We start from the raw sequence: 26,985 nt of genomic DNA, 5'->3' as shown, positions 1-26,985 counted from the left end.
CGCATAATGCAACACGCGCCGTGATGTAGGATATAAATTGCCGTAAGTAAAGCGGAAGTAGAATATTGAATTGGGCTTTTAATGGGTTACGGGCTACATATAACCACTCTAATTTGGTTGGTTATTGATCCTTAAACCCATTGGGCCTGGGCCGTGGAGCCCACATGATAAACAGCGGGAAAATCCGCACGTGCGAGATTCCAACGAATCCTGCATGCCGCCTCGCCACCTACTCAACGCAGTCGTTTATCATCATTTCCTCCGTCCACCAACCCACCCCGACAAAAACAAACGGAAGAAACGAAAGAGAAAAGGCCCAACAATTCAGTCGATCGTCGCAGCTTTTGATCGAGCATCTCCAAATGGCAGGTCATATTCAAATCTTTACCAATTACCAATTCTTGGGTTTTCTTTACTGTTCAATCATAAGCTTCACAAATAGGAATTTATTAAAAAAAAAAAGAACTTTCTTGCATTTATGATATTGAGGTGATGCTATTGATTATGATTATGATTTTGAAGTGTTAATCTCACCACAGTGGCTTTGTGATGCGAAATTGGAATGAATACTACTGTAGCTTCAGCTCAATTATTAAGGATTTTGACAGTCTTCAAGTCATTTTCAATCAGAAATCTTACAATATTGAAAATTTCAAATTTTATGCAGCACTATCGGGGAAGGTTGTCCAACATACTCTGGTAGCAAAGTGCTGCCAGCAGAACAGAAAGTTCAGTCCCCAATACCAACAGGACCATGTTGACCTTATTAGGCATGACTTTCTTTCCCCTTTAGTAGGGAAGTTGGCATGGAATGGCAACTCCACCATGCAACCATGTGCATTGTCAAAATCTAACCGGGGAAATTTTTATTGCAATGGTTTGTTCTAGAATCTCACTATTCAGGTTCATATCAGATTCAATAATAGGTTTCCAAGTCCTTTGAATATTTGATTGTTTACTAACACCTTTGTGCTTATTATCCTTATTGATATAAACTTAATTCCTTCCTTGGATAGAATGGATGGTTATTGATATATAGTTTCTGCATTCATTAGAAGATATCTCATCAACCACAAATTATATTCATGAATTTAAATTTTGATGCAGCTGCACCATCTAACACAGCTGTATCATCTGGTGAAAAAACTGATTTTCTTAAGCTTCAGAATGGCAGGTATCAGGCTTTGCTTTGCTGATTTGTCCTTCTCTTCTTTTCTTTATTTGATCTCTTTGTTTCAATTGTTGTTTCGTGCTTGTATTTCATGACATCTGCCATTTATGTAACACAATATGGTGAACAATTTTACTTGATTGGTGACAAGTAGTGATATATGTATATCTGAATGACCTACAATGCAGCATTTCTATGGATGCATTTACATGAGCCAGTTTCATAAAAATAGTGATTTGTCTTTGGTGTTTATTGTACTTTGCAGTGATATACGTGGTGTTGCTGTTGCTGGTGTTGAAGGAGAACCTGTGAACCTCACAGAGCCAGTTACAGAAGCAATAGCAGCAGCATTTGCTGCATGGTTGCTGGAAAAGAAGAAACTTGATGGCTCTAGATCATTGAGGGTATCCATCGGTCATGATTCAAGAATTTCTGCAAAGAAGTTGCAGGTGTTCACCCTTATACACATAAAAGTTTTTTGCTGCAAACTTTATATACTTGAAGAAGATCCTATTCCTAGGACAGGTTTAAGACATAAATCCTTATTTTCAAACAACCGTTCTCCTGAATTTGATATCTCTTAAAGTTAAAAGACAAGAATGAGCTCTAACGCTTATTAATACGGAGTACTTATTTATGACTTGGAGTTTTTGTTTCTCTGCTTGTCTTTCTTTTAGTAAGAATTGGTTAATCTCTCTTTCAGGATGCTGTTTCTCGGGGACTTACTCGTGCAGGAGCTGATGTCATCCAATATGGGTCAGTGGTTTATTTTAGTATGTTGTGCCAGTAACTATTACATGCAGATTAGAGACAATTTGATTAACAACCTCTTGGAAGCAAGATATATAATCAGTCTAAAGTGCTAAGAGGTCACATAACTTTTCTCATTAAAGAAATGAACTTGAATTTATAAGTTTTTCATGTCAAACCCACAAGGAGCTTAGGTTATACAGTAATAAGTTAGAATAGTATTGATACTCTTAGGAGTTGAAACATGCTTTCTTGGGAGTTTGCTAGGATCTGATCTAATGAAATTGGCATTATATATTTCATCTTCTTTTAAGGAAATTCTCTTCTAATGTTTCTCTACTAGTTTCTGAAAAGCTTAACCTGTGGGATTTATTTTAAAAATAGAGCTTTAGTGACCTAGACAGGGTTGATGGTATTCATTGCAAAGGTTTCTCATGAACAGTTTCCTGTTCCTTTTAAAAATAAAGTTTATTAGCTTGGCTTCTTTTTACCATAGTCAATCTTAATCTATGTTGTGAAACATGTGCTTTGTTAAATGAAGTAAATGCTTTGCAGATTATATGATATTTCTTTTACTGGGTTTATCAGGGAAAAGTTCTTGAGCCTTTGGGTGCTATTACTTCTGGGAGTCAGTTCTTAGAGCCAGATGGTAAGAAATTTGAAATATTTAGATGGATGCTTCATATGATTATATTGATATAACTATTAGGCCTGGTTTAGAAAATGGCTTAAATAAGTAATTAAGCAGTTTTTCAACCTCTATCGGGCATTTCAATCTTTATGATATAAGCTCAAAGCATCTTTAATGGGTTTATCATTTCAACTGGTTCCTGAAAAGTCGCTTTTCAGCCTTTTCTGATAAGCTCCTTGAAATATCTTATCAAAATACGGTTAAAACAGCTTTTTGTAAGGATATCCAAACACAGTAAAAAAAAAAATTTAAAAAAAAAAAAAAAAAAAAAAAAAGCTTATCCAAATTGTGGTCTTTATCTTTCAGGTATGTTTCCAAATCACATTCCTAACCCAGAGGATAAGACAGCCATGAAAGCTATCACTCAGGCTGTCCTGGATAATAAGGCTGATTTGGGCATCATCTTTGATACAGATGTCGACAGGTAAGTAATTAGACGGTCTATTCATATATTGGTAATGACTAGCCTATTTTCTGATACTTGTTTGTGGTCAGATCTGCTGCTGTTGATTCAAGTGGTCATGAGTTCAATAGGAATCGTTTGATTGCCTTGCTGTCTGCTATTGTTCTGGAGGAGGTAAGTGTCGTTTCCTAATCATGGTCTTTCAGTCATTGCTTCATCCTGGATTACACGGTGCCATCTTTATTGTTTTATTACCAGCATCCTGGGACAACAATTGTAACTGATAGTGTGACTTCAGATGGCTTGACAGCATTTATCGAAAAGAAACTAGGTGAGATCAATTGGCGTGTCAGTTATTTTCTTTCAAACGTCAACAATGCATTAGGGCATGCTTATCTCAAATTCTCAATCAATTATCACAGGGGGAAAACACCACAGGTTCAAAAGAGGCTACAAGAATGTCATTGATGAAGCTATTCGATTGGTACAGTCTTGGGCCTTTAAAAATCCTCTCTTTACTTTCGTAACAAATAGTTAAGGAAGAATATGGATCTGCAAATAACTTATCAATGTCTCTCTTACCGTTATGTTGAATTGATCATAGTGTTACATAGTTTATCCAAATCTTTGGCATCTTCGTTAAACTTTTAAAAAGTTTCTGCGTGATTGAAGTTTGGTTATAACTGTGGCAGAATTCTGTTGGTGAGGAATCACATTTGGCTATTGAAACGAGCGGACATGGAGCTCTCAAGGAGAATCACTGGCTTGATGATGGCGCATACCTCATGGTATACCTCAACATAAGTTCCGCTTCTTCTTTTAATACTTACTCCCAAATAACCACAATTACTTGAAGGTTAAGCTACTGAATAAGCTTGCATTAGCAAAAGCATCTGGAAAAGGCGGTGGCAGCAAAGTCTTGACCGACTTGGTAGAGGGTCTTGAGGAACCTGCGGTGGCTGTTGAACTGAGGCTAAAAATTGATCAGTACCATCCAGATCTCAAAGGAGGGTATGGAACTAGACTAGACTTTTTATGGCCTGCACTTCTTATCCTACTTTAGTACCAATATTTCATGCTTTCAGATCTTTCCGGGAGTATGGAGAGGCAGTTCTAAAACATTTGGAGACTACTATTGACTCAGACACGAATCTTCAGAAGGCCCTTGTTAACTATGAAGGGGTAAGTTATTTGTTTCTTACTTTGAATCAATACTGTAACTTGAAAGTAGAAATCCTATTCAACTAAGACTTGATTCCTAAATAGTATTACAACATTCTGAATTTGCAATATCAACAGGTTAGAGCTTCTGGCTATGGTGGATGGTTCCTTTTGAGGCTGTCACTTCACGACCCTGTCTTGCCTCTTAATATCGAGGTATATTTGCTCTTTTCTTAAAATTTGGTGTTTCAAAACTAATTCGCAACCCTTAAACCACCTAGGCACCAAGCAATGAAGAAGCAGTGAAACTTGGGCTTGTTGTCTTTAATGCCGTTAAGGAATTCACAGCCCTTGATACCTCTGGAGTTACTAAATTCATCCAAGTTTGAGGTCTGGCAGGCTGCATGCATCTTTCCCGTAAATCTGGCTGGCTTCTTCTCTTCTAGGCTGTGGATGTGGAGCTTTGAGGTTCGAAATTAAGAGGACAGTCTTGGAAATGTTGTGTTAGTGGTGTTAGCCTGGAGAATGTAGCCAATCATCTCTCTATGAGTAACATTTTGAATTAATAATTACAGTTCTGCATATCAACTGATCTTCCCTGGCTTTATACAAGTTTCTTTCTTTGGTTTTTACCTTGAGTGTTAATCACAGAACTGATTCTCCTAGCCTTATCTATCTGGGCGTTGTGTCCAGAAGCTTCATCATGAAACTGAACTGTACGCCCCGAGAAGCTCTGGGTAGTGGCCAATTAGCTCCTTCGGGCACTTTGATGATTCTGAAACCCCTCCCCATGTACAGCTTTGTGGCTCCAGGGTTGTTAGTGTCACAGTGCAATGCAATGGCACGACATCCCCAGGTTCGTGCTTGACTCTCAGCTTTAGCTACAAGTTTTTTGGCTATTCCTTTCCTGCGTAAATTCTCTCTCACAGCAACATTTGATATGTAAGCAATCCCTGACCTGTTGTCGATCAAGTGTCAACCACTAAGATGAACACACATTATTTCATGTGTACCTGATAGACGGAGAAAAGGAATGAACTCACCTTCTCTGCTGCAATGGTCCTTTCCTGGGAAGAAAATCAGCCAGTGTATCAAGAGTTAGTATCCCAGTCACATAGCCTTTACTCAGATTCAACCTTCCATTAAAACCCGCGGTTTTGATCTCCCGACTCCCTAATAACAATGCATCTTCGTCTTCTTCTTCTTCTTCTGAGCTTCCAGTGACTGCAACTAAACAAGTCTTCTTGCAGCCATTTGGTACAGAGAATCCAAACACCAATCCTATCAGCTTGTTCATTCTCAGCAGGACATTTATAGGGAAGGAGTAATTAGGGAAGAAGGAACTGCAATGAGTCTCTGCTACTCCCCAGCAGTCCTCCAACCTTGCCTCCCTAACCACAATTTCAGGTGATATGCTTGGGATTAGTTCAGCTACTTGACTTGCCCTACAAGCACCTGATTAAGCAAAGAAACTATGATTAGGAGCAATCCCAGCCTAGTTGGTTGGACTGTTGACTTGATAACTGCCAAGTTATAAATTCGACTCCCAATAGAACAGGATTGGCCTATTGGCCTTCTTGGTTTGAGCCTTGGGTAGTAACTGCGGGTATCCTAATAAAAATGGCATTTTTATTCCGGAAATATGATATTCCCCAGAAAAATACAAACTTGAAACACTGGAAATATCTATCTAATTGTATCCATCTCAATTCTAAAAACTCTTGTTGAATCGCAGAAACCATATAATTAGTATACAGATCGATAATATGCATCTGGGCATCCAACATGAAACACACAAATACATACATACTCAAGAAAGCAAACAGATTAACTATACCTGGTTTTGGGAGAGGAAAGGGAGAGTTAGGATAAGGGTAATGGATATTTGCAGAAAATGAAGAAGCCGCCCTGGAATTGGAAGGGGGGAGGTGGTTTTTGAGGCTCCTGGAATGCAGATTCATGGTAGAGAGACTGAGGCTGAGAACATTCACAGAAGAAGAAGAAGAAGAAGCAACAATGGCCTCTGCAACTCCACATGGTACTGTCCTCATCAGCTTCTTCACACACACAAACTCTCTCTCTCTCCAATGTTTCTGGAGAGATTTAGAGTGCAACAGAAAGACAGACGAAGGGACAAGCAAACAGAGAAGAGTGTAAGGAAGCAGAGAATCTGTAGTTGCTAAGGCAGAGTAAGACGACAAAGAATGAAGACAAGTCAACGTAATCCCCTAAAGGAAATCGGGAAAAAGACTGAAATGTGAAGGTAAAGACATGTATTTTTCAAGATGTAAATGTCTATTTTTGTGGACAAAAATATGAAAAAGAAGTTTGGGACATGCGTTTGATGTCATAAGTGGTCAAATCACAAAAGGAGAAGACAACCAGTGGCGGTGGCCTTCTCCAGCGAAGGAGAAGGCCACCGTCACTGGTTGCCTTCTCCTTCGCTGGAGAAGCCAGCGATTTGGTCACCGGTTTCTCCAGCGAAGGAGAAGGAAACCATTGTCTTCTCCTTCGTTGGAGAAGGGTGTCGCTGACAGTTCCGCCAGCGATCAAATTTTTTAAAAAATAAAAAAATACACACAAACGCAAGTGGGACTTACGTTTGTGGTTTGACCACTTCTGACATCAAACGCATGTCCCGAACCTCTTTTTCATATTTTTGTCCATAAAAATAGACATTCACATTTTGAGAAATACATACCTCTACCTTCACATTTCAGTCTTTTTTTCAAGGAAATCAGTTTTACATAGTTACTAGTAATTGTCCCGTGCAATGCACGAACTATTATTAATTTAACAAATTTACCAATTAAATTTTTGACATCATCTGAATTAGCAAAAAAAGTAATGGTTGTGAAAACATAAAAACGTACTTGAGTTCTTGAGCTCAGAATTAGTTTGATTAAAAATGTGAGTATAACTATACAATGTAGGCCATGGCCATCTTCTGTCCGGCCACGACTGTCCGTGAATAAGGAAGACAGCCACCGACTATCCGGCGCGGACAGTTGGTGGCTGTTTTGTTTTGTTTTTTTTTTTTAATTATTATTATTTTAATTAATTTATAATAAATAATATTTTAAATTTTTAATTAAAAAAATATTTTTTAAATAAAATAAGGACACGTGTTAACACTGTATAGATTTAACCTGATAAACAAGTCAAATTGAACTTAATTGAACAATTTTACCGGTTTACGGGGCTTGAATGGAGTTTTTTTCATTTAGAGGACTCAATTACACTATCCACTTGATTTAGGGGGCCAATTTGACACTTTTTTCTAAAATCTCCACCAAAACTTATTCATTTGAAAAAGATTATTTATGTAAGAACTATATTTTATATATAATTTTTCGTCTGTATATATGTGGAGTCAAATTAATTATAATTGAGGTTTAAATGAATATATATACACAAATTATATTAAATATAAAACTTTACCAATAAATTTGAACATAATGAACTTTTTTCCATACATATATAGATAGAGATAGAGCTATAATAATAAAATATAATTTATAAAATATAAACACATATAATAACTTCAAAAAAATATGTTTAAATACATCTACCCACACAATTAATGCATTCATACTTACACCCGCATGGGCAGCTCAACTGGTCACAGAGGTGAAACTTTGGAAGAATGACCAAGGATTGAGTCTCACCAGCGGTAGTGTGGGAGCAACCTCTCAAAGTGATGGTTCATGTTCACTTGAGTTACCATGATTTACATCTTCCCAAATGCTCTATCGGGGTTGGGGTTCTTCCTTTTGGAAGAATGCCTTCATACTTGCTAATTTTGTTTTTATCAAAATGCAATCACACTTTGGAGGAAAAATTTTGTAGCTAGATTTTAATTTATTATATATATATATATATATATATATATATATATATATATATATATATATATAAAGATAAAAGAAAAGAAGATAAAGATAAAGATATAAATATATAACGATAAAGATAAAAAATGTACTTATTATAAAGATAAAGATAAAGATATAAAGATATAAAGATAAAGATAAAGATGTACTTATGTTATACAGTAGTAAATAAATGGAGAAAGTATTAAATCTGTTACGGTCAAATAAATGGTGCAATAGAATATCGTACTCCATAATTTTAAAAAAAAAAATCATTGAACATGTTAAATTTTCACAAAAGTATGAAGAATTGTTACATATTCAAAGACCGCGATGATTTTACATAGTTCACATAGCATATAATATGAACTAGACAACCTAAAATACAATTTATAAACAAATTTAATTAAGTATTGGATAGAGGCAATTGCTTCACCGATATGAAGATAGCCATCAAATTGTTTTCTTGGGAGTTTTTAAACCATAATAATAGTTTTCTTTCAAAAAATTTACGATTGCCTACAAAATATCACCAAACTATTTTCATCTTAGGTCTATAATAAAAATAGTTATCATCTCAAATTTTGTACAAAGACAATCTTGATTGTTTTGGACAATCCTTAAAAAACAACTAAGACAAAGACAACTTATAACTTATTTAATGGATAACAATACCGTCTAATAGTCTATACGATTCAGCATACAATAGACCTTTTTTCACACTGATAGATTAGGTTGTGGTTAAAAGTGAAACTTATGTCCCACTTTCAACTATAATAAGTATACAAGTTATTAGAGACAGTTCCATAATGATTGATTGAGTGGGTGGCGTATGATTCTCCTAACCTCTGGACGGTGTCTCCAGAAGCTTCATCATGAAACTAAAGTGGAAGCCCGGAGAAGCTCTGGGTTGTGGCCAGTTAGCTCCTTCTGGCACTTTGATGATTCTGAAACCCATCCCCATATACAGCTTTATGGCTCCAGGGTTGTTAGCGTCACAGTGCAATGCAATGGCGCGGCATCCCCAGGTTCGTGCTTCACTCTCAGCTTTAGCTACAAGTTTTTTTGCGATTCCTTTCCTGCGTAATTCCTCTCGCACAGCAACATTTGATATGTAAGCAATCCCTGACCTTCTCTGCTGCAATGGTCCTTTCCTGGGAAGAAAATCAGCCAGTGTATCAAGAATCAGTATCCCAGTCACATAGCCTTCACTCCCTAATAACAATGCTTCTTCTTCTTCTTCTTCTGAGCTTCCAGTGACTGCAACTAAACAAGCCCTCTTGCACCCATTTGGTACAGAGAATCCAAACACCAATCCTATCAGCTTGTTCATTCTCAGCAGGACATTTATAGGGAAGGAGAAATTAGGGTAGAAGGAATTGTAATGAGTCTCTGCTATTCCCCACCAGTCCTCCAACCTTGCCTCCCTAACCACAATTTCTGGTGATATGCTTGGGATTAGTTCAGCTACTTCACTGGCCCTACAAACACCTGTATAAGAAAATGATCGAGTTTAGCCCGCCCATGCAGGCCATACAACTCATAGCCCGCCCGCCCCGCCTTTTTGCAGGACAGGAATGACTAAACCTGTTTTGACCATCTGAAACCTTTGGTTGATATGCATAAACCATAATTCACAGTATACAGTCCAATAATATGCATCTGGGCATCCAACATGAATCACAAAAATACATACAAAGATAGCAAATTAAACACATAATCTTACTTACCTGGTTTTGGGAGAGGAAAGGGAGAGTTAGGATAAGGGTAATGGATATTTGCAAAAAATGAAGAAGCCGCCCTGGATTTGGAACGGGGGAGGTGGTATTTGAGGCTCTTGGAATTCAGATTCGTGGGAGAAAGACTGAGATTGAGAACATTCACAGCAAATGAAGAAGAAGAAGCAACAATGGCTTCCATCAACCAAGGAAATCAGTCTTTCCATAGTTATGTACTTATGTTACTATATTATTATTCTACGGAGTATTTGTGTTTTTTTTAGAGAGATTATGTATGTACTTATGTTACTATATTATTCTTCCCAACAAAGAGAGAGAGTTTGGGATGACCACTGAGGCTCTCCTCTCACTTTAAAAGGTTGCGATAATTCTTCTAAAATTTTACCTCTATGATCAGTTGAGCTGCCCACACGGGTTATGTTACTATATTATCACCACCTTATTTGCTATTTACACCACCCAATTAATAGGTGTAATAGCTTTATAGGTGGTATAAATAAAAAAGTGTTTTTTGCACCACCTCATTAAATGTAATCAAACATTAATATTTTTTTTTTGTTTTTTTCTTTTTTCTCCTCTTTCACATTTTCTCTTTCTATGGCCCTTGAGAAAGTAAAGGGTCGTTTACTAACTTGGAAAAATAGAGAATTTTTCACATGAGCATCTATTTTCATTCTTCTATCCATTAACAATATCTCCATCGGGCTGAACTGCATATCATAGTTCAGAGGAGTCTCTTTTCAAAATGATTGATTGAGTGGATAGAGTATGATTCACGTAGATCTCGGTCAAGCCCATCGTAAAGGATCTTTCTAGTACGATTTGTGGACTATCACACAAGAGTAAAGTTTGCACAGTTTTCACTCTTCACCAATCACCATTGAGTAGTAAACATTATTATTATTTTTATTGTAATTACAATCTAACTTATCTATAGTATTTGCTCAGCATGATTAACTTGTAATTTTTTTATTTGGAATGATAACATTAATGTCATCAGACCACAAAGTATTTAAAAAAAAAAAAAGTTATTAGGAACTTATTTAATATCTAGATTTTTTTCAATTACACAAAAAAAAAAAAGGAAAATTCCAGAAATGCCCTCGTGCATCTTTATATTTCATAGCAACTGCGTTTTTGATGAGTAAAGAAGTGTGTGTATTCCCTGAAGAGTATAAATCAATGAATAACGAGGAAGAGCTCTTTCTGATCTGTTAAAAGTTCAGTCCCAACGAAGAGCTCTTCCTTCTTCAACGCTGTGTGTTGACTTCAATCCTAGTGCTGCAATACATTTCACACTCATAAATCTGAAGAGATCGTAGTTAGGGTTTTTAGTTCTTGGTGCAGGTTTCAACAAATGTCCGGGCTTAATCGATCTTCCAGCGCTCCTCAAAAGAACGGTCTCCCTCCTCAAGAATTGCTCGATGATCTCTGCAGGTAGATTCACTTACGTATTTCCGAGCATGTGTGTTTCTGTGCGCGCGCGCATACGAAGCATATGAATTAGCGGTTTGCTTATTTGTTGTCTGTTCCGTATGCACAGTTATATACTAATACTATATGGTATTTTAATTAAGGGTAGGAAAAGCTAGAATCTTGTGTCCATAATTGCTAAAAAATTAGAGGAAATGGAGCCTTTTTTTATTTGAATTTCTTTCAATTGTGTCGTGGTTTAAATTGTGATTCAGAGTGTAGCCTTGTAAAATTACTTGCTTTCTTTATTGGTTTATTAGCAGCATTTGGCACTTACAAGTTACAATTATAAAGTTACTTTACGCAATCATTTGTTAAGCTGAGGTAGAGCAGTGCTAATCACTTTGACACTTAAGTTAGGGCTAACCTTGGTGTAATAATTAATGCATCTGCAGTTATGCTAGAGTTCTGCTTTTATCCACAAGTTAAACATGTCCCTCTTTTATTCTCTTGATTCATAGTGATATACTAAAATTTATAACATCAGTGTATTTATCTTCCTCGATGCAGTCGGTTTGTTCTGAATGTGCCAAAGGAAGATCAGCAATCTTTTGAGAGGATTTTGTTTCTTGTGGAGTACGCACATTGGTTTTACGAAGACAATTCTGTTGAGAACAATCCATCATTGAAATCTTTCACTCTTAAGGAATTCACTTCTTTGTGTATCCTTCAGAATGTCTGTGCAGTTGGAGCTTTTATTTCCTAGTGGAGAGTAGATTGTTGATGTTGTTGGCAAGGATAGGGACATGGGGTTCTTACTGTATGATGCATGTTATGTCCTTGATCCCATTTGCATGATAGGGAGTATTACTCATGAACCTGGGTGGGCTCTTCTTTCTGTTTTCTCTTCTCCAATGAATGGAAAGTTAACTTTACTATTTAATGAGAAATGCACTTCATTCCCCATTATCCTATACGTGCTTTCCTTAAACCACTTCAGTATTTAACAGCTGTGATGTTTTAAAACCATACGTTGCCCATATAGATGACATTTTCAAGGACTTCACCTCATATAAGGTTCGAGTTCCAGTTACAGGGGCCATTATTCTGGATGAGACTTATGAACGGGTAAGAGTTGAGCTCTGGGAATTTCCTTGTGAATGCTGTAATTAAAAAAGTGAATGAAGAGATGCTTGTTTAGTAAGTGTAGTATCTATATCTTGGGTGTCTTTTTCTGTTTTTTTTGGTGAAGAGTTTTTATTTGTGAAGGCTTAAATTATACTATCAAACACAGAAATGAACGTGGGTAATCAATTCTTTGGAGAATAAATTTCATGTAATTATTGTTTCTTGTTAGTGCTGTTGTCTCTTCTTGGATACTTATTCTTCTTGAATAAAAGCAGTGTATTCATGCATTCTAATATGTATTCTCACACATTGGAGTATACTGTGTGTATGCATAATATGTGCTGTATGAATTATCTTGGAAGTTATGTAGTTGCAGTGAGGAGACAAACCCAGGTCAACTGCAGTAAAATGAGCTATAGGTGCTCACCTGGCATTGTGTATAAATTTTATTTTGTTTGCTGAATATTCACCTGAAATTAAACCATATGAGATACTGACTGTGACAACCTCTTGTATATTATCTTAATGTACAAAAGCCACCTTACATATGCATCTGACTTCTTCTTCTCTCCTTTATATACATACATATATATATATATATATATATATATATATATATATTATTTTTTATTATTTTAGTGAGATAAATACTTACAATGCTCTTAGGTGTCCTCTGTAGAGGGCTAATGACTGAAATGGGCAACTTTCAATAGGCGATGACAAAAATAGGAAGCTTTTTAAAAATGTATAATATTGGGAAAAACTCATTTGGGACTTGCGTTTTATGTTTCCTTCGTATTTATACAAGAAACGCATGCCCCACATGCGTTTCTTGTATTTTAGCTATAAAAAAAATCATTTTGAATTTTTAAGAAACTTATTTGCGTTTCCCAAATTAGTTTTTCCCAATATTATACATTTTTAAATGGTTTCCTATTTTTGTCATTGCCTGTTGAAAGTTGCCCATTTCAGTCATTAGACCCCTCTGTAGAACTCCCGTTTATTGTTCCTAGCCTTCTTTATGCTTTGTATTTGCTGACAATTTTTGTAAAATGCAGTGCTTGCTAGTGAAGGGATGGAAAGGATCAAGCTGGAGTTTCCCTCGTGGAAAAAAGAATAAGGACGAAGAAGACCATACATGTGCCATTAGAGAGGTTCCTAATCCTGTTTCTTAGATTCGTGTTGAGTGAATTCACAACTCTGTATATATGCATCTGGTCAAACTCCATAGCCTCTGAATAAAATTTAATTTTGCCACTTTGTGTCGCTTTATATACAAAAGTGATGCAAAGCTCCATCTTTCTGCTGTGCTTTTCTCATTAAAAAACTTTTATCAGTAGACTATTTCTGACTTTTCCTTTTAAGCCATATACTACCTAACAAAATATCGTTATTTATATTCTATGATGGATGGATGCAGGTTTTGGAGGAAACAGGGTTTGATGTCTCAAAATTTCTTAAGAAAGAAGAGCATATAGAGATGGTATTTGGACAGCAAAGAGTGCGGCTTTACATAATTGCTGGAGTGAAAGAGGATACAGCCTTTGCACCACTTACCAAAAAGGAGATTAGTGTAAGTTATTGAAGTATCTCTATCCAACTTGCCCCTAAGAGATTGTTGAAAAAAGAGGAGCATTTTTGTTCTTAGATCAGTGGCTAGAAAATCAAAATGAAAAGTTGTGCTGACAACCTTTTGTGATTTGGACTACTGTGACGATGAGTTCAGGAATACCATAGATATGCTATAATTAAAGATCTCATTGTAGTTGTTGGAGACAGATCCATGTAGCTTTTTTCGGTTATTGAATTTTTCTTAAGGTCATATGTTGGTAGGAAGGGGAGAAAACAGAAGTTGGTGACTGGCATTTGTTTTGCACACACATCCAGAAGGAGCTGCTGTACGATAAGTACAGCTGCTAAATGTTGAATGTGCTTTTGTATGCAGGAAATAGCATGGCAGCGACTTGATGAACTCCAGCCAGCAAATGGTGATGTCATCTCTCGCAGTTACACTGGCCTCAAACTTTACATGGTTGCTCCATTTCTAATGTGAGTGGATGTGGTCTTTGTTAACTACTCATTAGTTTTCCTTCAATTTATAGGAGATAATAAAAGCTTTGTGCAGGTCTTTAAAAGCATGGATTTCAGCACATCAGCCTCCAGTAGCACCCAGATCTGATAGACCCACGAAAGGTTCTCTCTCTCCACCCCCCTCCCCCCTTCTTCTTTTATTTCATGTCCGTTTTCAGTTGGTAAAATGGGTTAGTTACTAAAAACGAGGAGCAAGAACAATAAGACTTTGTACCTAGAAAAACATATTGTATCCTGATTTTGGAATGTGATGAGGGGACTAGAGGTGCTGTAGTATCTATGATATTGTCTACTACTATAACATAAACATTGTTGTAATGCTGTGGTCATAAGTTTCATTTAAATTTATCCACCACGCTTTTTATAAAATAGATAAATATACAAAAGAACAATACTAGAAGCACAATATTAGTGTAGTATCCATGAAATCTTCAAGTGCTGTATTTTTTTTTATTTTTTATTTTACTAATTAATGCCACTGCCTGTCATCTTTTGACTCCATAATTTAGCAAGGAACTATACTTTTCTTGTATAGGAATTAGCATGTGGAGGGCAAAGAACAGCTCTACCGGAAGCACAGTGGTAACAGAGAGTCAGCCAAGCAAATCGACAACTGATGTGCAACCTGTAGAAATTGGTCCCGGTAGAAGCTTCAGAAACTTCCGATTTGATACTGCTCCAGTATATAAAGCAATTGATGCTGCCTTCTGTCCATAAAGACTCTGCAACAGTTAGCTGCCGGTCCTCTCTGTAAAGGGATTGTGCATTGGTAGCGAAGGGAGTTAAAGTCCGTGCACCTTGTAAAGTTTGACTTGCATGTAATTTGGTTTCTTTTAGCTAGGTGTATCTGCCATTGACACATCTAGGGTTGGTTCGTTCAAGGGCTATAGAACCTCTCTCACTTTCTCAGCCATGATGGATGTATTCCATGTGTTCCAGATTCAGGTTGCTATGCATGTACATTTTGTACAGTGGCCTTGCAATGAATAGACAGACACTTGTATTTGTAGACACTTTTTGATCTGTTTTTAATGGTCATATCAACCCCCTCTTCTCTTTGGATCTGCTTGTTTCTCCCAAGTAAAAGTTAAATTTTAGGAGCATGCAATTTGGGGCCACATCTTGACTGGATATTAGATATGGACAATTAGTTTGATAACCTCAAGATTTTGAGTTCGATTTTTCGTTTAAGTTGTTTATTGACCTTCTTAATTTTAGTTGGTGAATTGGACTTTTGTCATCAGGTCATGATATATGTTTGATCTTTGTAATCTTTTGTCAGCAGATCATAATATATATACTAGTAAAACGAACACGTGCATATAGTTATACTATTAAAATTATTATATTCTTTCATGGTGACACGAATATCATCATATAATTATATTATTAAAAGAGAAAATTACAAATTTTGTCTTTAAGTTATAGGGTAGTTGTAGAATTTGTCCTTAAGTGCTGGTCATATTCACTTTTCGTCCTAAGTTATTATTAATGTTGCATTTTTAGTCCCTTTACTAATAAAACATTAGGGACGAAATTATAATTTTAGTATAAATTAGGGACGAAAAGTGCAACACCAATGATAACTTAGGAACGAACATTGAGTGACCAACACTTAGGAACGAATTTTACAATTATCTTATAACTTAGGGATGAAAAATGTAAAATTATATTATTAAAATAATTATATTCTTTAATAGTGACACGAGTATCATGTAATTATATTATTAATTTTTTTTGAAAGGTCATATAATTATATTATTAAAATGAGAAACAAAGATAATTTGAAGTAATTGTAATTTGTAAAGGAAGACCATGCAGATTTTTGACATCAAATTTAATTTATAGTTATTTACGGGAAGACCATTGAGACAGGCCTGAAGATTTGCGTAATGTGAGCTGGCAGTTTTTATAAACTAAAACCCTAACTATAACTAGAATTTGAGCGTGATAGCTTAAACCCTTGTCTAGACTTCTACTCGGGTTGTCGGGCGATGGCGAAGAAGCTCGGGAAGAAGGCCAGGAAGTTCGCAAAGAAGAATCTTCAATCCGTGCATCGAAGACAGCGGAAGAACAAAGTTCTTTTCAAGAAAAGATCATCTTCCAGTACAATCTCTGCGTCCCAACTTTATAGCTTTGCTCGCTGAGATTTTGCTTCAATAAAATGTCAGATTTTGGATGATTTTGAATGCTTATATTTTACGACCTGAGCTCTCTTTGGTGCAGAAGAGGAGCAGAATAGTGCCGAAAACAAAGTCGGTACCAGAGAACGCTCTAATGGAAGGTAAACAAGGTGAATTTGGTGCTTCTTTTCATCCTGTGTAGCTTCAGTACATTTGGGGTTCTATTTGAGGTTAGGTATTAGGGGTGGGTGTTTATTAAAAGGATTCAGGGATGTCAGGCACCAGGATTACTTAGTTTTCCAATTCCAGTGAAATCTACTAACAATTCAGAGTTTGTCTTTTCATCCAAACTATATACTTTTCACTGAATAATCTTTGCCAGTTTATGTTTCATATACAACTTCCACACAAGTGCTGTGATACGGTAACTCTACATGTTGGTAGCTACTTCTGTTTCTACTGTGGTTCTGCTAAGGTGTAATTGTCATGTTTCAGAAAGATATAGTTGTAGCTGTACCATAAATGTCCACTTGATGCTTGGTCTTTGCCCTATCCACCATATTTGGACCATGTCCATTGTTTGGTAGGAGCCTCATGCAAGACATTATGCTCTTAAGACATTAGTTCTTGACTGTTGCAATTATTTGCAGAAGCACCCATGATGATGTTTTTGAAGACACTCCTCTTGATGCAGCATTCATTGAAGATGAGATTGACATCGCTGAAGATGCCTCGGACAGTGATGGATATCTTTCTGAGGTGTTAATACTTAATTATGCTTTTAGATGGTTGTACTCACGACAGTTGGTTTCTTCTTTTTCATAGTTTTTCTTCTTGATTCATTTTATAATCAAAATGTCAGGAAAATACTGGTGAATATGCTACAGAGAGTGAGCCTGGAAATGCTTTAGAAGGTTAATTTGTTGTCCAATACACTGTTACTCATGTATTCTTTACTCTACTTCTTGGTATGAGCAACAACAGAATACTGTGGTTATTTTACTTGCAGATAACAATGATGCTAGCTCCTTATCAATGGAAAACAGAAAAATTCTTGAAGACCTTACTGTAAAAAAGAAGAAATTGGAAAGGCTGAAAAAGAAGGTTGTTTCATTTACTCAATCAGTGTTTCTTACTTGTTCTGAAGATATGGGAAGGAAGTTAAGCCAATAAAATGTATTGCTAATGAATAATACCAATTCTTTACAGAAATAGAATAGGAAAAAATAATCCTTATTCACCCAATGCATATTCTTTTGTTTGTTTTCCTACTAAAGTAAATTTCATTTGAAATTGTTACAGAATCCAGATTTCTGCAAATTCTTAGAAAGGTACAAGGATGTTGAAATGCATCAGAACGGAGGAACGGTAAGCTGAAGAAAATATTGTTTGTTTTGATGAATGCTAGCTAATTTAGCTACAGGATTATGAAGACTGAATTTGCTCATATCTTCAACAGGAAAATCTGATATTCTTCTTAACTGCTTTATCAGGAAACATGTGCCAGTTGAAACATTTTTAGATATTCCTTAGGAATACAGAATCATTTCTGTTAATGTTTTACAAGTCAGAAATGCTCCTGAAAAGGAGCAATCTTTGGAAAAAAGAATGCATTTCATAGGTAGTTTGCTACTAAGCTTTGCATGCCCTCCTGTAGTGTCTCCAAAATTTACGTCAGTATGGTTCTTAGCTTAAGAAGAATCATTTTAACTAACAAGCTGTTTCTTCAGTGCAAATATCATGAGCTTGTAGCTAGTATTATGTAACCATGGACTAGATGTATGCCATTTACACTTATGGTGGTGATATGGGTTTTTCTTGACTAACAGGACTCTGATGAAGATGAGATGAATAATAATGTGACTGACTCTGTAGATGAAGACAATCTTGGTGAAGGAAACAGAAAAATTTTAAATGATGCTGTTATTGGCTCTTGGCGTCAACTTGTCAAAGACGATTGCAGGGAATCTGCAGTAGTTAGTATATTAAATGCCTATCGGACAGCATGCCACTATGGAGCTGAGTCTGTCCCCCATCACTTTCAGAGCAGTGATGCATTTTGCAATTTAATATTGTTCGTTCTTTCTGAGGCAGATAATTTAATCCGAGGGCTTTTACAAATATCATCCTCCAATTCTGAGAAAGAAGTTATTAGGGAACTGAATAATACTTCAAAATTGAAGAAAGCAAAACCTCTTATCAAATCTTATTTAAGAAGTACATTATTTCTGCTGAATCAGGTCACTGATTCAGAGATTTTGGCTTTTGCTTTGACCCGATTGAGAGCTTCTCTAGTGTTCTTTACTGCGTTCCCATCTCTTCTGAACAGGCTAATTAAGGTAATTTAATTTTAATAAGATTTTCAATATGGAATAAATAGCTTGTATTTGCTCATAATAAAGTTCTCATAGAAAATCTATACCATTATGTTTTCAGTTGCACTCATTCAAAATTTGACTAAATTAAGTAAATGTTTCCTTCATTCATTTCCTTTTATTGTTGAGATCCTTTTCTACTTACAATTTTTACTTAAAAGAGTGTTTGAAGACCTTTCTACTGCTATTATAATCAAATACATGCAGTTCTTGAGATCTTTTTACAATTTTATTATTATTATTATTATTATTATTATTATTATTATTATTATTATTATTATTATTATTATTATTATTATTATTATTATTTTTTAATACTTTGGATGTCTCTGCCTTGGTATTATATTCTGACACATCTTATCTTGAAACAGACAACAGTCCATCTGTGGGCAACAGGAGGAGGAGTTCTGTCATCAGCTTCATTTGTAATCATACGGGATGCAGCTGCAACATTCACATCCGATTGCTTTGAGAACTGCCTAGCTAAAACATTTGTTGCTTATCTTGCTCAGTCGAGGGTTTCTGAAGTTGTCAATGTCAAACATATGCAGTTCCTGAGAAATTCCTTAGTTGATTTGTTCTCAGTAGATGTTGAAAGATGTTCTAAGAAGGCTGTTCTATCTGTCTCTCAACTAGCCAAAGTATTGCAGTGGGGCTTGCATACTAAGAAAAGGGTAATCAGTGATCAAGTGTTGCTTCCTTTTGAAAATTGTATGATAAAAAAAGCCCATCAATCATCATGGGTTTGCATAGGAAGTATGGAAACATTTCTTGGCTGTAATCCTTTATTTTGTCATGCAGGAAGCTGTTAAAAAGATCTGCAGTTGGGAATACACTAACTGTGTTGATCTCTGGGTTGCATTTATATCAGCCAACATACGAAATTATGATCTTGAACCTTTGTTTTTCACTATGGTTCAGCTTATAAATGGAGTTGCTTGTATGTTTGCCGGACCAAGATATTTTCCTTTGAGACTCAAGTGCATTCAGTGGCTTAACAGTCTCTCTATTTCTAGTGGAACTTTTGTCCCTGTTGCCTCGTTTGTGTTGGATGTTTTGGAATATAAAATAGTCAAAGAGGGTGGAAAACCTGGAAATGCTGTTAACTTCAATTCTGTTTTGAAGGTGAGGAGAACATTTAGTAGTCTGGCGATTCTATACAGAGTTCTTGTTATTATTTGTTACTGGTATTAATTGTCACCTAGCATGTGATGCAGTTACCAAAGCATTGCTTGAAGTCACGAACCTTCCAAGAGGAATGCGTTTTCTCAGCAATTGAACAACTATCAGCACATTTTGCTCAGTGGAGCTACCACATTTCCTTTCCCGACTTAGCAACTATCCCAATCATTCGTCTAAAGAAATTCTGTGAGATGACTAGTGCCGACAGTTCAAAGCGAGTCATTAATCGCTTGATTGACCAGGTAATTTTCCTCATGTGACGTTCTCTTTTCTTCTATTTGTTAGTTGCCTTTCATATCTTGAAAGTTTTCTTTTAACCATTTTGGTGTGATGCAGGTTGAGCAAAATGTGGGGCTTGTTCAAAAGAAGAGAGATGAGGTGGCTTTTTCACCTAATGATCATCAATCCGTTGAATTATTTCTTCAGGTTTGTTACTCTATTGATTAAATAAGGCTTTGATCATCTATAGAGGAAACGATTTTAGTTTCGTCTGTTTCAATGCAGCTTGAGAAGTCAAGTTTGAAAGCTCCATTCACTCAATACTACAAAAGTGTTCATGATAATGCTGCTCTAAGGACTTTGCGGAAGAATGAAAAGATGAGGTGCAGTTACTTTAACTTTACTTTGTCTTGTTTGATGTTTACTGGATCATGTTGGTAGCTGCATGGAGGTAAAACTATAGAGCATAAAGTTACTAAAGTGGCAATTATTAAGTACTTGCAAAGATTTTGGGGAACATTTCAAATTCTAAGCACAGATGGACATTCATATCTAATATGCATTTGTAGAAGTGAAATGTCAGGCACAGAATTTTCCTTATACATTTTTTTTCCAAGAGTTATCCCCATCTGCGGTGTGTTTCATCTTCTCAATTATGTAATGCACAGCTTGCCAACACCAAAGAAACCAAAGCGGAAAAGAGGGCAGCTCCGTGATGGCGTAGATGCTGATAAAGAAAGACACAACCCCAAAAATGATGATGCTATGGTTAACTTAAAGGGGAAGAAACAAAGAACTGTCAAAGCATAATTGTAACATCATTCTTCTTCACTACAAAATTTTGGGCTTTTAATTCTTAGCTTTGGATTGTAAGTGATGATTAGTCAAGGAAAGGGGCACTGTGCCCTACATGCTCTAACTACCTCAGACTTTATATTTCCCAGTTCATAGTAGAAGGATATGATCAAGACAAACAATTGGTTACTCAATTTTTGGCAACATTTATGATACGAAAAAATTTCATTTTCTTTTCATACGGTATTTGGTATCTCCACCATTTTGAAACTAATTTGGATTTGATGCACCATTTGTTCGATTTTAAAGGTGTTACATATTTTTGTGGAAGGACGGCGGTGACTAGTTGATGTCTGATTCATAGTTAGAGTAGGTGTCAAAATTTTTGACCTTCTAGAGGAGCAAAAACAAACAAATTACATCACTGGAATATGAGCGATCATCTCATCTTTTTGTTATTTGGTATTATGTCATCAACTACAGTAGTAGGTGGAGAAAAGCCAAATTACATTAAATATAGAAACTTCCATAGTTTAACCAACGAATCTATAATTGAAACCAAATGAACATGTTGATATTTTTTTTTTAAATTTTATTTTGGATAAAAATGTGGGTGAAACTCTTTGAAGATGATTGATCCTCCATCAAAGCCTGCACAAAACGAGGGGGCTCATGAAGCTCATTCTAAGCACAATTTATATAGACTCTACGTCATAATATTAAATAAATTAAAGATGCAATAACATACTGCTATTTAACATAAAGTTTAACCTTATGTACAAGCTTATATATATTTGTGCGGCAATGGTGTCATATTATGTAGATACAAATATATATTGTACTATATGACTGGTTGATAAAAAAAAAAATTCTTATTTAACGCGTGATTAATAGATTGTATGGTTTAGTTGTCATCGTGGTCGTTTTTTGTTATAATGTTGGATGCAAAGGTGAAAATAAACTTTTGTAGCTACTCACTGCAATATGTACATGATCAATACCATGTAAACATACACAAGCTAATAATATAGTTTGAAAAGTAGAAAGATTAAGGTATAATGTGAACAAAGAAAAGATGATCAAATTTCTCTTCATTATATTATTGGTATGTATACTTTTCCTTTTTGACTATATTTATTATTATGAATGACTTTGTAATGTTTTTATTCAATACATCAAGACTAATCATGCTCGTAATATTTATGTTGGGTAGAATCTCAAAGGGCGACAAAGTACGACTCATGCTATTGCATAATTTTCACTCATATCCTATGAGTATGCTTGTTTATATCATAAATGAAAAGAAAGGTTTTTTTTTTTTTTTTTTTAAGAAAAAAATTTAAATAAAAATACATTTAACAAGCAAACCAAATTCGAACCATCACTTGTTCAAGTTTGTTTAATTTATAATCCCTAATACTCATTGGTAAACCATTATCTTAAATCAGTATTGGATTTACAAGAATGGCCTTAAAATTAAAAGGAATTAAATAAATAATATTAATGAAATAAACAACACTAAAACTTTCATAGATGTTAACGGATTGGAATGGGACAAATTCAAATGGAATGATTAATTTTAAAAATATTATTATAAAAATAAAATTAAAATTAAACTAGTCTCAAAATAGGTGATTGAGTGAATAGAACATAATTTTTGTACTTAATACATTATTTTTTTGATACAATTAATTTTATTTTTTTATATGTGATTTATGGGCTATTTCATGTGTATCTTGTAAATAGTAATCGTTGCTGATCTTATTTAAAAAAAAAAAAATTAAAGTTAAAATTTTAGTGAGATTTTTTTAAATTTTATTTTTTGTGAGACATAACCCAAAAAGAGACAAGTGGAAACTTCCAATTTAGGGTGTTAGGCATAGTCCAATAGATGTTACGCAAGTAAAGTCGTTTGACCCAAGTGTTTAGCCGACACTTTGAAACCACGCCATTATGCCATTATTAATCAATAATGCCTCAAAAAGTATAAAATTTTCTTTTAAGTATTAAGGTGAAAGTTTAAACTCTATCAAAAAAGTTTAATCACTATATTTTAAATACCAATAATTTTAGTTCATGTAACATTATCAAGGCCAAACCCATTGACAATAGGGGGGAAAAAAAATTGGGACCAAGAAAGTAGAATGAATCTCCTTTACTTATTGATTAAAAAAATAATATTATCAACCATTCTTAGTCAAATTTTTGTACATAATCTTTTTAATGTGACTTACTACTTTTGTATGATGTATAGACTATTACACATGACATGATACTTGAAGGTATTGGACATGGTTCAGTGCACTCTTGGTATAACTCAATAAAGCAATGAATGCAATCAAACAATAACGGTCAAAGAGAGCAAGTGGAACGATTGCAAGAGCCCACACACTTATTAAAAGCACCGCCTCATCAAAGAGCATGAGTAGTTATGGAGGATCAGCGCATTTATGGAGTCATGACACTTATTGAGATGAGTCGTTGTAGTTAAATTATTAAGAGGTTGTTGTGCCTTAACCTGAGCCCCTATGACAGTAAGAGAAACACACTCTAAAACTTATACTTAGACTCTTAGTAATACAACTACTCAACTTGATTATTTCTTTTCGAATATACCACGGTAATATTATTACCGTCAATACATAAAATAAATTTATCCAGTATATACTCTCGAATAGTAAATGCATATTTCTTTGTCACAAAAAAAAAAAAAAAATCAACTGAATTTTACCCACTGTTAACAGCCTTTATTTAAAATTTCCAATAAAAGTAGAATGGATCCACTTTTCTTCATGCTTAAGAACAACCAAGAAATTTTAAAGAAAGGAAAAGTAAAGGAAGCTTCTCTTTCACACCTATAAAAATAACCTGTTGTCCCTCTAGAATTCCAAGTTGTACGTAATAATTAATGAAAAAAGTTTATAATGCTAAAAAAGTATTGTGCTTTCAAATATAAAATTAAAATATTAATGTTTTTTAAAAATAAAATGTCGATTATTACAAAAATATTAATCACTTTCTATTTATGGTAGGTATAGAATTTTTTTGACATAGTAGAATTTTTAAATAACAACGGAGTAATATAGAGTGGTTTGAGCATAATAGGAATACCTACTAAAGGTATTTTAGATTATTTTTCAACTTTTGTACGTATTTTGTCTAGTATTCCATGGTTAGTTGAGTTATTCATTACGTTAAGCAATTTTTTTTTAAATAAAAATCAGAGCACAAAAGAATAATAATAATAACAACATTTAAAACCATATCATATGCCTAAAGAAAAATACCATATGTAAAAATAAAAAAATAAAAAAAAAGATTTTTATTTATGAAAAATTTTGCAGAAGCCATTTGAAGGTGTATTTTGGGTGGAACCGTCTTGTGACTCTAGCTAGTCAGCAAATAACAATGAAAAGGTAAACTAATAACATAGGATGTCCATAGCTGATCAGCACATACAAATTGAGAAAGCCAATAAGACATTACTTGAAGATGTGCTCACATGAATCCCACCTTGTAAGCCTAGCTGACAAATGACTACAAGAAAGTAATTAAATCAATCTAAGTACGTTTTGGCTGAAGTATGACTTGTGACCTTAGTCGACAAATGACTATAAAAAGATAAAATAGTTTAGATTATCTATTGCTAATCAGCTCAAACTGATAAGATCAATAGGCTAGAGCCTACCTTGTGACTCTAGTTAACAAAGGACCACAAATAAGGCAAAATGATTTAGATCGCTTATAACTAACTGGTTCAAATCGAAAAGGTCAAAACTAACTTCTATAAAGAAATTTTAAAATTTTGTGATTACTAAGCCAAGTGTTTATATTAACTAACTTAACTAGGTTGCCTCATATATAAAAATTTGTGAATTGGGAAACTGGGATGTCACACATGACATATGATTATTGACTCATTACATGTTGATAAGATGCCATTTGGTACAAATTTTAATATAAACTTATTAGAAATGACATTTTCCACGTCAAAAATGTGAGGTGTACGTTAAATAACCTAAAAAATCTTTGATAATTAAACTGTTATTGACTTATTTGTATCCGATTATGTATTGGATTAGGCAGATTCCTGTAAAAAGTTCAATCTGGCATCCGATTAAAATATTATTTTTGTCACATTTTATTCTTAATTTTCATTTTATTCTCATATTTAGTCATTTTAACAAAATTTCTATTAAAAACCAATCCATATGTATCATACTTTCAGTTCAAAATTATACTCGTTTAAAGATTATTACCTCCACATTTTCAGAGAGAAAATATACGATTTTGAACTAAAAATATGATACATTCTAACTATTTCATGTCAAAAATTTGATCAAGCGGACTAAATGCCGGAATACGTAATGGACAAAAAAAAGTAATTAAAAGCTAAATATGAAAATAATTCAAGGCGTTTGGTTGGAGATGGGGAATTACGTGGGAAAGGAATTGCAATTCTATGGAGATGAATTACTGGAAATAAAGTGGGAATTTCAATTCCAATGTTTGGTATACAGGGGAATTGAAAGGGAATAAGTAGTATAAAGTCAAAAATGTCCATTGTTGTTGTTAGACATTAATTTTAGGTTAAAAAATGAATGGGTAATTTTGACACATCACTATCTTTTTTTCTTCCTAAAATCCCAAGGGGACATGGGATTTTAATTCCATGAAAATGGGGAATTGCAATTCCTTTCAACCAAATAAGGGAATTTTGTGGCATTTGGAATTATGTGGGAATTAAGTGGGAAGAGAATTTAAATTTCCTTCAACCAAACGCTTTGTAATAGTATAATCAAAAGTCAAATTTAATTTTGTGGCAGTTTTTACTCCTTTCAAAAAAAAAGTAAAAATTGCCCCAAAATTAAAAGAGTTACGTATCGAGTGGGTAGAGTATGATTCTCATACCCAGTACCGAATTTTAAGGTGTGCAAAATGCCCAATAGCACAGTGTCTCAAATTTTAGGGGATCCAATATTTATTTTTGACCTAACTACTTAATAAATTAAAAAAATCTACAATTACTCAGGAACTCATCAATTTTTTTTTCCCAAATCACTTCTCTCTCCTAATAATTAGGACCTAATTAATTGAGCATGCACCATGGCAAAAAGGTTATGCTCCAACGGCACTAATGATGTCTCAAGCCTTGAATTTGTAGATCGAGATAACTTGAAACATGTATCATTCACCAGTTCACCTCTAATATCGCATGGAAAATTAATTCTTCCCCTAACAAATCATTGTACTTACATTTCAAACGATAACGCTTATAGTTTTGGTAGAGCCTCATTTATTTACAAGAACGGTACTACAAAAATTCAAAAAGTCGGCCTACTCATACCAAAACACCATGCATTTCGATCGAGTCAATGCAATCGCTCTGGCCTTTGTGATTTGCAGGCGGAGCATCTCTTCTCTTTTTGTTTGTGTAATTTGTAAGTTATTATGTAAGTAGTTTTCTTTGTCATTAAAAAAAAAAAAAGTGAAAATAATGTAATGAAATCCTACAAATCTACAATATAATACAACTCTATTTATTTATTTATTTATTTTAATACTAAGGCCTTTCTAGATGGCAGGTGCAAATGGAGATCACCCATGTTTTTCTTCTATCTGTCGTTTCTTACTGCCGTCTAGAAGGCCAGAAACCAACAAGTCTTCTGCATATCACCTACGTACATCACATCTCTCCCTCCTTTCCACTGCATACTAGTCTTCATCTTTCCTCCTTTCTCTCCCCTCTAATCTTTATATATATATATAAATACTAAAGTACTCCGATATGATCCGCCATATTCAACTCAGCTCGCAAAATACTCGGTTATTAGTTCCTTAATCCACTCAAAAACTCCATCTTCTACCTCGGACT

General features: G+C 34.7%; 5 protein-coding genes across 7 annotated transcripts; 3 read left to right on the top strand and 2 right to left on the bottom strand.

The window, feature by feature from the left end:
• Positions 1–242: 242 nt before the first annotated feature.
• Positions 243–4,808, top strand: LOC109187439 (phosphomannomutase/phosphoglucomutase-like). The gene is made up of 15 exons (XM_019337625.1): positions 243–369; positions 668–877; positions 1,108–1,174; positions 1,437–1,620; positions 1,875–1,957; positions 2,494–2,570; positions 2,919–3,036; positions 3,108–3,189; positions 3,274–3,346; positions 3,438–3,499; positions 3,708–3,803; positions 3,872–4,026; positions 4,101–4,197; positions 4,315–4,392; positions 4,458–4,808. The coding sequence occupies exons 1-15, from the start codon at positions 363–365 to the stop codon at positions 4,563–4,565; spliced, it is 1,497 nt and encodes a 498-aa protein (XP_019193170.1). The 5' UTR covers positions 243–362; the 3' UTR covers positions 4,566–4,808.
• On the bottom strand, positions 4,721–6,402 carry LOC109188071. Its single transcript, XM_019338571.1, has 3 exons — positions 6,014–6,402; positions 5,220–5,631; positions 4,721–5,134 (listed from the first exon to the last, which is right to left on the bottom strand). Exons 1-3 carry the CDS (start codon positions 6,225–6,227, stop codon positions 4,849–4,851), a joined length of 912 nt encoding a protein of 303 aa, XP_019194116.1. The 5' UTR covers positions 6,228–6,402; the 3' UTR covers positions 4,721–4,848.
• Positions 6,403–8,886: 2,484 nt separating this feature from the next.
• On the bottom strand, positions 8,887–9,378 carry LOC109187438. Its single transcript, XM_019337624.1, has one exon. It carries the CDS (start codon positions 9,376–9,378, stop codon positions 8,887–8,889), a length of 492 nt encoding a protein of 163 aa, XP_019193169.1.
• A 1,548-nt stretch (positions 9,379–10,926) lies between these two features.
• On the top strand, positions 10,927–15,478 carry LOC109188070 (mRNA-decapping enzyme subunit 2). Its single transcript, XM_019338570.1, has 8 exons — positions 10,927–11,221; positions 11,768–11,919; positions 12,198–12,325; positions 13,384–13,479; positions 13,746–13,898; positions 14,271–14,374; positions 14,451–14,518; positions 14,952–15,478. The coding sequence occupies exons 1-8, from the start codon at positions 11,142–11,144 to the stop codon at positions 15,131–15,133; spliced, it is 963 nt and encodes a 320-aa protein (XP_019194115.1). The 5' UTR covers positions 10,927–11,141; the 3' UTR covers positions 15,134–15,478.
• An 862-nt stretch (positions 15,479–16,340) lies between these two features.
• LOC109188069 (nucleolar complex protein 2 homolog) lies at positions 16,341–21,349 on the top strand. 3 transcript variants are annotated; one of them, XM_019338568.1, is made up of 13 exons: positions 16,341–16,522; positions 16,643–16,700; positions 17,190–17,298; positions 17,402–17,453; positions 17,549–17,643; positions 17,842–17,907; positions 18,369–18,878; positions 19,286–19,588; positions 19,716–20,039; positions 20,132–20,338; positions 20,433–20,522; positions 20,601–20,698; positions 20,984–21,349. In XM_019338568.1, the coding sequence occupies exons 1-13, from the start codon at positions 16,411–16,413 to the stop codon at positions 21,123–21,125; spliced, it is 2,166 nt and encodes a 721-aa protein (XP_019194113.1). In that variant the 5' UTR covers positions 16,341–16,410; the 3' UTR covers positions 21,126–21,349. The 3 variants fall into 3 exon arrangements, with proteins under 3 accessions (XP_019194113.1, XP_019194112.1, XP_019194114.1); XM_019338567.1 differs by having other exon boundaries at positions 20,981–21,349; XM_019338569.1 differs by lacking the exon at positions 16,341–16,522 and having other exon boundaries at positions 16,643–16,709; positions 20,981–21,349.
• Positions 21,350–26,985: the final 5,636 nt, after the last annotated feature.

The sequence above is a fragment of the Ipomoea nil genome, unplaced genomic scaffold (assembly GCF_001879475.1).
Source record: "Ipomoea nil cultivar Tokyo-kokei standard unplaced genomic scaffold, Asagao_1.1 scaffold1421, whole genome shotgun sequence".
NCBI lineage: Eukaryota > Viridiplantae > Streptophyta > Magnoliopsida > Solanales > Convolvulaceae > Ipomoea > Ipomoea nil.
Note: the sequence above shows the minus strand (reverse complement) of the source record. Positions and strands in the feature narration are given on the sequence as shown.

Excerpts from the sequence above, each read along its gene's own strand:
- LOC109187439 (XM_019337625.1), top strand. Across the intron at positions 2,571-2,918 it reads TCAGTTCTTAGAGCCAGATG|GTATGTTTCCAAATCACATT; the intron begins GTAAGAAATTTG and ends TTTATCTTTCAG. Across the intron at positions 3,037-3,107 it reads TTTGATACAGATGTCGACAG|ATCTGCTGCTGTTGATTCAA; the intron begins GTAAGTAATTAG and ends GTTTGTGGTCAG.
- LOC109188071 (XM_019338571.1), bottom strand. The coding sequence starts at position 6,227 with ATGAGGACAGTACCATGTGGAGTTGCAGAGGCCATTGTTGCTTCTTCT. Across the intron at positions 5,632-6,013 it reads CTTTCCTCTCCCAAAACCAG|GTGCTTGTAGGGCAAGTCAA; the intron begins GTATAGTTAATC and ends TTGCTTAATCAG. Across the intron at positions 5,135-5,219 it reads GGACCATTGCAGCAGAGAAG|GTCAGGGATTGCTTACATAT; the intron begins GTGAGTTCATTC and ends GATCGACAACAG.
- LOC109187438 (XM_019337624.1), bottom strand. The coding sequence starts at position 9,378 with ATGAACAAGCTGATAGGATTGGTGTTTGGATTCTCTGTACCAAATGGG.
- LOC109188070 (XM_019338570.1), top strand. The coding sequence starts at position 11,142 with ATGTCCGGGCTTAATCGATCTTCCAGCGCTCCTCAAAAGAACGGTCTC. Across the intron at positions 11,920-12,197 it reads TAAGGAATTCACTTCTTTGT|TATTTAACAGCTGTGATGTT; the intron begins GTATCCTTCAGA and ends AAACCACTTCAG. Across the intron at positions 14,375-14,450 it reads ATGGTTGCTCCATTTCTAAT|GTCTTTAAAAGCATGGATTT; the intron begins GTGAGTGGATGT and ends AGCTTTGTGCAG.
- LOC109188069 (XM_019338567.1), top strand. The coding sequence starts at position 16,411 with ATGGCGAAGAAGCTCGGGAAGAAGGCCAGGAAGTTCGCAAAGAAGAAT. Across the intron at positions 17,299-17,401 it reads GTGATGGATATCTTTCTGAG|GAAAATACTGGTGAATATGC; the intron begins GTGTTAATACTT and ends TCAAAATGTCAG. Across the intron at positions 20,040-20,131 it reads ACTTCAATTCTGTTTTGAAG|TTACCAAAGCATTGCTTGAA; the intron begins GTGAGGAGAACA and ends CATGTGATGCAG.